This window comes from Geospiza fortis, unplaced genomic scaffold (assembly GCF_000277835.1).
Source record: "Geospiza fortis unplaced genomic scaffold, GeoFor_1.0 scaffold244, whole genome shotgun sequence".
Classification (NCBI taxonomy): domain Eukaryota; kingdom Metazoa; phylum Chordata; class Aves; order Passeriformes; family Thraupidae; genus Geospiza; species Geospiza fortis.
The window spans coordinates 817,174-826,446 of NW_005054370.1; the positions used below are offsets into that span (position 1 = coordinate 817,174).

General features: G+C 44.8%; 1 protein-coding gene across 1 annotated transcript in view; it reads left to right on the forward strand.

Moving 5' to 3' along the window:
- The first annotated feature begins 4,115 nt into the window (after positions 1–4,115).
- The window catches only part of LOC115948281, a 10,636-nt gene continuing 5,478 nt past the window's right edge, over positions 4,116–9,273 (forward strand). Inside the window, exons 1-2 of the mRNA XM_031059977.1 lie at positions 4,116–4,146; positions 8,289–8,422. Coding sequence (XP_030915837.1) covers positions 8,359–8,422 — 64 coding nt within the window. The 5' untranslated portion in view covers positions 4,116–4,146; positions 8,289–8,358. The remainder of the gene's footprint in view (positions 4,147–8,288; positions 8,423–9,273) is intronic.

Here is a 9,273-nt window from a genome sequence, read left to right on the forward strand (position 1 = left end):
CTGCAGCTCTAAACAGGTCAACAATGAAACGGAGCACAAGTGCAAATAGTGCATGATCTCATCTTGTAGGAAGAGCAGCTTCTTGGCAGGCTTCAAAATAACTCTCCCACCACTTAAATAAAACAAAATCATGAGAGAAGATGCCTAATACTTAAGGAAGGTGATTGGATAATCCTGCAGTGAATGAATGAGGGAGTTTTGGGTGGCTACACAGCTGCTGGGCCTGGCACAAGCTCCTGTTCTGTGTGCCACAGCACAGGCCTGGTGGGCAGCTGCTGGGTTGGGCCTTGTTGCCTTGTGATGTTCCAAATCACCTTAATTTGCTCCGTCCATCCATCCATCCATCCATCCATCCATCCATCCATCCATCCATCCATCCATCCATCCATCCAGTTGTGCTGTCAGGTAGTTTTGCTGAGGAAGTGTTGTGGTATCAAGATGATGTTGACTCATCCAGCACCCTGTGGATTTCTGGAGCAGGGAAGAGCACCTGGGGAACATCAGACCATTTCCATGTTCATCAGAAGGAAAGCTGGTGGAATGTTTGTGCCCTGGCAAGGGGGTCCTGCCCAGCACAGCTGCCCTGCATGCTCCTACAGCCCTGGGAACTATCAAGGCTGAGGATTCCAGACCTACAGGGAGCCTACAAGGGGCATGGAGAGGGACCTTTCACAAGCACGGTGACAAGGCAAGGGAGAATGGCTTCAGACTATGGAGTAGCTTTGGATGAGAGATTAGGAGGAAGTTGTTTTGCTCTGAGGATGGTGAGGCCTCCAGTTTCCCAGAGAAGCAGTGGCTGGCCCATCTCTGGATGTGTCCAAGGCCAGGCTGGATGGGATTCTGGACAACCTGGTCTAGTGGAAGGTGTCCCTAGGGGGTGGGACTAGATCTTTAATGACACCTCTGAGTTCCCTTCCACCCCAGTTCTGTGATTCTATGGTTAACCTTGTGCCCAGAGGATGAGGACATCCCTGAGCTGTGCTCCCCCATGGCACACTGAAGGGTGTCCCCATGGGACACTCCTCTGCTTCTGTAGCAGAGGAGGCTCACCCCTGTAGCTCCATCTCTCTTACTGACCATGGCCTTGAAGTCAAAGAAGTTTGGTCAAATGTTGGACTTCATAATTCTGGAACCTTAATGATTTAAGATTCCAAAACCTTTTCCAACCTTAATGATTCTGTGATTCTAAGCAAAAGATCAAAATTGTCTACAGTCTACCTATCCTTGGGGTTAAGTTAATCTCTTCTCATTCCTGTCCTTGGTTGCTCTTGTGCCTCCAGGAAGAGGAGATTTCCTCATGAGGTGTCCATGGGGGCTTAGCACGAGCTCTTTCTGCCTGAAACATCTTGGGTAGCTGTTGATTTTTTTTCTGCAGTAATTCACAGGTGCCAAGGTAAGAGATACGGTTTTTCACAGTAACTTCTCACTCTTCTGGGCAAAGCCAAATGTGTATGCTCAGATTTGTAGGGTAACTTTTTAACCAACGTCAGAAAACAACTTTATCTTTTCTTGTGGCGCCTGACTGGTGAACGGCTTGGGATAAAAGAACATTCTATGACCCTACAATGGCTGTCATAAACCATTGGGGTTACCCTTTTTATCTTCCAGCCACAAATTACCTCATGCTCTATCTTCTTAACGTATCACATTGCCAGGGGAATTCCTCATCACCATGAAAGTGGAGATAAGTGAGATTTGGAAGCCAAAATCACGGACAAAGCACACTGAGACCAACAGTCTAATGGGACAATAACTGTTAATGCTGAGACCTGGGAAAGACCTCTGTGCTGCCTTATTACTTTCAATTTCCCAGAACATGAGATAAGATATACAAGATATTACAGTTCCTTGAAACAAAAAGGAATAGAAGTCCAAAACATTTGTAATCATGAATATAGCTAAGAAAAACTGAGGTTCTTCTATGTTCATAGTATTTGACTTTCATATCTTCTGGTTCATTTGTCATGTTGAGTTTCTGGGTAAAATTCTGGTTAAAGTTAACATTGGTATTGTGGGCTGAAAATTCTGGATTCAACTAGAAGGGATTTTGTGCTGTCAGGATGGATCTAAGTGTAAGATTCCTTGGCCATAGGAGAGAGTTCTTGTTGGAGGTTCTCTCTTTTGGAAATCGAAATGAAGCCTTGTTCAGGAGTGGAGTTTGTGGGATTATTGCAATATAAATACAATCTAATTAACAAGAAGGCAAAGCTCCTCACTGAAGACATGAATTGCTAATAATTTTTTCTATTTATCACACAGTTTATAGTCAAAGGATGCAGAGCAAACTCCGTACAAACTAAAACTTCTCCAAGAAGTTTTTGGGTACAGATGATCTTTGCCTGTTCCTGAGAATTCTAAATTAGGCAGCATATGTTACCCCTGAATTTCTGCCCTATGCTTGCAGAAAGCAGATGTTTGAGGAACTTGGTATCACTCAGAGAGAAAACTGAAAATGGAAAAATCACATTATGGCAGAACCGGAGGAGCTCAATGTTGTGTCTTTGAGGAAGAGGTGAATCTGAAACAACTCTTGTGTGGTTTGATATTACCAAATCCTGTTCTTAGACACTAACCCTTTCTGTGAAAATGAATCAAGACAAAATGAAAATGAAAATTTTGAGTCATATTCCCAGAATATTGCTATCTTCAGTGGTGCCAGCTTGCACTAGAACAGCTGCTGGGTTTGAGTGAAGGCTCCAGTCTAGAACAGCCATTTAGGTTGGCTGGGTTTGAGTGAAGGCTTCAGTCCTTTTAGCAATTCCTCAAACCAAGCAATCTTCTGGGAGCCTCAAAACCCCCCAAACTGTGGTTTAACTGCTACATTTCATAACTGCAGCTCGTTTCCTTGTGGTAATTCACATGTCATGTTACAACACACTGAGGCAGTCCTGGCTGAGCAGCTCAGCCCAGCCCATGGCTCCCAGTGAGACTCGGCTGCCAGGGGCTCTTTTAGGGTGAGGATTTGTTGGGGGCTGGTTGGGATTGGCACAACATGTTTGTTTGGAGCGTGACCCTGCTGTGAAGTCACTGCCCGACTGTGCTGAGTGCCAGGGCAGGGCACTGGAGGGAAAAATGTTGCAAACCTGGGGTTAGTGCAAGAGTGACCACATCACCTTGTGGGGGTCATTCCTGGGTAATGATTACCCACCTCAGGAGTTACCTTTGCCAATATTCCATTTCTCTAGAGATTTAGACACCTCATCTGTATGCTGGTGTTCCTTCTGGGCCAGGGCAGGGTAACAAGGGCACAGGTAATAGGGAAACAAAGGGTTTTGTCATGGGTTTTGTTGTTGGCTTGTTTGGTTTTGGCTGTGTTTGTTGTAGTGGTGGTTTGGGTTTATCTTTGAGGAAATGTATCCAGTTTAATGTTCCTGAACCTGAAACATGAAAGTAAAATGAGAGACAAATGTCCCAGTTTTGGAGCATTTTTTAAACACACAGATGCTGTCCTGAGCTGGGACTGTGAAAGCAAAGCCCAAATTCACTGGAGGGGCAGTGTGGATGTGCAGCACAGTGATTAAAGAGAAGGCTGATCAGTTCTGTATGATGTCTGCTAAATAAACCCCTGAAACTGAGTTTCCCTAAGGGTCAGCCTCCATATCTTCCACCACAAGGGCACAGGTGCTGCAGTGCTCAGCATAAACCAAGCACATGAATCCTTCCAGAAACACTCCTTTTCTGAGAAGCAAAATTTACAAGCAGAAACTCCTTGTCTGGACTTTCTGGGCTGTTGATCATGTTGATAAAAATAGGGACAAAGTGCAAGAGGAGTGGCATGGTGAAAGTGAACTGTGGACTGGAAAGAAAGCATGGGTATTATTAGATCCAGCTAAGTTCCTGCAGCTCCAGCAATTCCTGAAAATTCCACCAGTTCCTGCACTCACAGCAACATGGACTTACCTCGTTTGCATTGCTCTGTAATGCTGCTAACCTGTTCTGAAACGAAAGTGAAACTGCAGTGTCTCACTAGATGAGTTGCATTTAAAGATGGGAGGAGCCAGTGAAGTGGCTTTTCCCCTGGGATCCCATTGACTTCTGCTTTCCTCTGGAAGAGGAGCTGAATGAACCGGGATCTGGAAAGGCTGCACAGGCACTTGGAGAAGGGAAGAGGCATGAGGGCTTCCCTGGACACAAACAGCTTCTGAGGTACTGTCTTCTTTAGAGGGTCCTGTCTTCCACCCTGTTCTCTTACAAATTTTTGCTTTCTTGTTTTGAAGTAGACATTCAGAAACAGGCACTGAAATGTCTGTGGCAGGAGGAAAATTCTCAGTGTGCTGCACAGTTTCTGCATAGGGAAGAACATCTATTGCTGGTGATCTTTTTGACTAAATAAAACCACATCTGTAGCCCAGACTGGCAACTTCCAGAGAGCTCTGTGTGAACTCACACTGATTGTGGGAATGCAGAAACCCAACAGCTTCCTCTTGGTGCATTTATATAAAAGTGTGAGTGACCTCAGAAATGATAGAATAAATGTATTAACAACATTTTCCTGTTCATGTAATTTCTGAATAGTTTTTCCCATATCCATTAACCTTTTTTTCCTCGTAGCTCCTTAGCATGTCTTGCTAATATCTTCTTTTCCAAAAGTTGCATCCTGTCGTGTTTGCAAATAAGGGAGAATTTGTCAGAAGGGTTGCAGGAGAAATCCTTGCAGCTCTTCTTTTCAAGGAGGTGACTGTGCATTTCCACAAGTCCAGCCTGACTAATGAACAATCCAGCCTGGCAGCTCTGGATTCAGAATGAAACAAGACAGAACCAAAATACAAAGCATTAGTGGTTTTAAAATAGAAGAAGTTAAGCCAGTGAAACACTTCATTCTACTTAATGTACTGCAGGCAGTAAAAAAACGTTACCAATGTTTTATAATGCTGTGGAAAATTTTTTTCAGAGCAGGTAGAGGAAAGCCAAAGTGTGCTTTACACTTAATATTTTTTTGCAGAGATTTCTCAGCTCAACCACAATGTCCTGCTGGTTGCTCTCTCTGCTATGGCTTGTTGGAACTGTGGATACAAACTGCAATCATACACTCACTCAGGAAAGAGCTGCCTTATCTCCTCACATGATTTTGTATTGTTCTGTTTCCTTGTCTTTATTGCAAAGGGTTCACAGTGTCTGTTGATAGTGGAATACAATGGACCAGTAAGGGAAACGTGATAAGGAAAGTGATACCAAAATTATCTTATGTAATTACTTCTCCTTTTCTGGGAAAGAACTTAGAGTAGAGAATAAAATCTGTAGTAGGATCCTCTGAAGTTCCTTGACTTTTATTCTGTTGCTGCCTTACTTCCTTTAATAGTACTATTTTCTCCAAGCTGCCTGCAACTTAAGCCTTCCACATGGGACCCTTAGGGTGCCACATAAATATTTTAGAAATTATGTTGTCTTGTTCTACCAAGCTGGTTCTGACCATAAAACGAACAGACTAATTTGCTTCTAAAGCTGTAGAGCCCAGGGGATGTGGCTAGAAAATGCAAGAGTGAGAAAATGCAGTTTTTACAGCTGGAGAATAGCACTGGATTTTGTGTGTCCATGAATGTGCTTAGTGGTTGTTTGGAGAGGGGATGTTAACCCTGTTAGGGGATGTTAACATGTGAACCCTGGGGCAGCAGCTCTGCTCTGCTGGCTCCTGGGGGTGTTGGGGGGACTCTGCTTTGGTCAGTTTGGGGGTCGCCACTGAACTGTGCCAGAGGCAGAAAGCCTGAGGACACACTGGAGAGGCAGTGACCTGATTTAATTTGTGCTGGAGTAGGAGGAAACATGGGTCAGAGTATTCCAGGTCACCAGATTTTAACTTTGAGATAGAACTTTTGCTCTGCTGAAAGTGATGTTATTGCACTGGAGACTGATTTTCGTCCTTCTCTTGGCAAACACTGGAGTTATTTACTGTCTTGTGTTTGTTATGATGCTATGGGGAGAAGGAAAAGCCTGAGAATTTCAGGTAGTGCTGTTCCCTCAAATATATCCTTTCAAAAACAAAACCAAAGGACCTTGTTAGGGCTCTGCAGATTTCCTGTCAAATCCTCTTTCTCCTGCTGATGATCTCAGGTGGGTCAGGTCTGCCCTGGGAGGAGGCTGGGGGTGAGTGGCTGGTGTTTGCTGAAGGAAATCCAGCTCTTCCTGTTTGTTCCTTTATTCACCTACTGCTTGCTCCTGATCTGCTTTTAGGGCCTGGCTTTACTTTGTTACAGCTCTGTAGAAAACTTCAGAAGCTCTGATAAGTGAAAGTTTGTATTATTTTGAAAAAGAAAGGGAAACGGGCAAAAAAAAAAAACTGGATGGAAAATATTTTGTCTGTCCAAAAAAATGTGTTTCACTTTAGGTTTGAGTGTTTTATTGAAGTAAACTTAAAACTGCTGGCAGGAGCTGGCCAAGACAGCTGGATAGTCTCCAGGTTTTAAGACAGATCAGTTGGGGTGAACAGAGATTTGGTGGATGGTGTTTTGGCTGTTGAAACTGAAGAGAAGAGGAGGAGAAGGAGGGAATGTCACCAGAGAGAAGAGGAAGGGACATGTCCTTGACCAGAATGAGGAGAGGGGCAAGAAGACTCCACAAGAGAGGAGCAAATAAATGAGGATACAAGATACAGACCTCACGCTGAAAACTACTGGGGAAAATCCATATCTTAACCTCTGGGCAAATAACTCTGCCAGATGTGCTGCAGCTGTTCTGTGCAGCAAACATGCCCTGGGGTATAAATCCTCTGGAGGCATTTAAAAGACAGGAGGAGGTTGCACTTAGGGACATGATCTGGGTGGTGGATTTGGCAGTGCCCTGGTTACAGCTGGACTCGAGGGTCTTTTCCAAACCTGTGATTCTGTGATTCCAAGATTGATGTCAGTCCCTTGGAACTCTGCTCATCTGCAGGGAAGGAGGGCCAGGCATTGTTAACTGCGCTTTGCAGAGCAGGAAATGGGATAAAGGAATGTGTGAAATATAAAGGATCAGAAAAAAAAATTAAAACGATGAATTTTTTATGGACGGGAAGAAGAAGATGAATTTTTTATGTATGAATTTTTTATGTAAGAGAAGAGATTGTTGATAATAGTTGGTGGGGCCAGAGGAAATCCTTGCAGGACTGTCCAGGTGAGCAGGAGCTCTGTGCATGAGGTGCAGAGGTGGTGGTGGAAGAGGATGGATCACTCCTTGGAGGCTGCAGTGCCAGGGGCCCAGCTCTGTCCAGCATTGCCTGGGTTTGCACCCTGCACAGGGCTGAGGTGAGAGCCCGAGGTGCCCCAGGTTTTATTCCACAGGAAATTTTGCATCTGGTCCCAAGGACGGGGTCAGCACCTGCTGGAAGCTGGAAGGACATGTCCTTGGGTTGTGTTGCTCCTGGCTCACCTGTTTCTGGGAAATGGGGTAGAACTCTCAGCAGATCTAGATCAGCACAGAGCATAAGAGATAAGCATTTATTAACTTCTGATGAATGCATAATTAGGAATTAATGTATAACTAATTTGGAAATTTCCTCAAGGTTCCTCTCAGGTAGTGGCAGCAAAAAAGTTGTTTTAATGAAAGCTTTAGATGAAAAGCTCCCAGGAACAAAACACTTTATATTCTCCAGAGCTAGTCTGGTGAGGAAAGTTAGGTGAATTTTCTAGAATTTTTTTCTTATTTGGCAAGTATTTTACTAAAACATACATCACAAAGTCGTGTTATTTAAATGAAAACTAACTTCTGACTAAATCCAAGGATGTTTTGAAAAGAAATACCAAGTTATTGTTTGTTTGTTCATTTGACTTGAACAGATATTTCCCATCAAATCTCCTAAATTAAAAATATAATTCTATTTGACAATCAGTATTTCATCTTTGGCCAAGTGAAACATTCAATCAGCATAATCCATCTTCCTTAGTTGTCGGGTGGGTTTTGGACGACTTGAGCAAATTTTAGAACTTGGAAACTCGACTCTGGAAAATTTGGCAGCAAATCAAGCTGTTATTTGCTGCTCCTACTGAGGGGTGTGTGCAGGGTCACTGCCTGGAGGGGGACGTGGGCACAGAGCCTCCTGCCCAGCAGGCTCAGGAGGGATTTCCCTCTCCCTGCAGAAGGACCTCGTCTCTCCTGCTGCTGTGGGTGAGCCAGAGGTGGGAAGGGCTGTGAGTTTGGCCCTTGTGGAGTGCAGTAGCAGCTGTGTGAGCAGTGTGAGGGTTCCTCTGCCTTGCCCCCGTCCTGTGACCTGGGCTGGAAGCTGCTGTCTGACATTTGGTCTGCGAGCTGTTATCTTTTTGTCTGCACAAAGAGAGCAGAGACACTGGGTGCTAAGCACTGCCTTTAATTCCCCACAGGGAGAAGGCTGAGGGAGGAGCCTGCCCTGGCACTGGGGAGGATCTGGGAGAGCCCTCCCCAGGCAGCCCCATGGACTCTCCCCACCTCCTGCACTTGGGTTTCCTGCTCCTGGCTCTTGCTGCTCTCCATCCAAGTGAGTCTCTGTGCTTGACCTCAGTGCTTTTTCCTGCTCTTCCATAGCTCAAAACCTCTGTTAGGAGAAACTCAACTGTGCCCAGTTAAAACCAAGACCACAAAACCTCTAAGGTGAGAAGAGAAATTAAGGAGGTGAAGGTTGATGTGTTTGACCTGTCCCTGTGGGAACCCAGGACATCCCTCTGGCTGTCCAGGACACCAGGACCCTGCCAGGGGGCTCAGAAGCCCTGGCACAGAGCCCAAAACACCTGTGGGTTTGATTATGACCCGTGGAGCAAATTACCAACCTTAGATGAAGATCAGCAAGCCACAACAGTTTAGGTAGAATGACAGTGAAGTTATCATGGAGTGGAAAAGTAGATTTTGGGGTTTCTGGTATGGGGATTCAGGGGGTTAAAGATGGAGGGAACTAGGCATGTCCAGCCTTTCTCCTTCTTCTTCTTGGTCTCCATCTTCTGCTGTGATGGTGGCACTTTTGGATTGGTTTAGAGTAGAAGCTCACTGTCTAACATAGGTGATAGGTATTGGGAAGTAATTGTAAACATTGTACACGTAGTTTTTAGTATAAAGACATAACACTGCCCTGGGGCAGGCAGAGTGCCTGGAACTGTCCTGCTGGATGGACCTCAGCAGGGCAGGAGAAAGAATTTTAAAGATAAGAAACAATAAACAACCTTGAGATTGAGAAATGAAGAGCTCCGACTCATTCTTCAAGTGCTTAGGCTGGAAAAAGAGACTTTTAACATTCTTGGGGTCACAGCAACTGAAAGATCCCGAGATGTCCCAATCTCCTCTTTTGGGAGGGGTGACTGTTTGGGTCTGTTTGATGTCAGATGAGGTGAGTCCTCT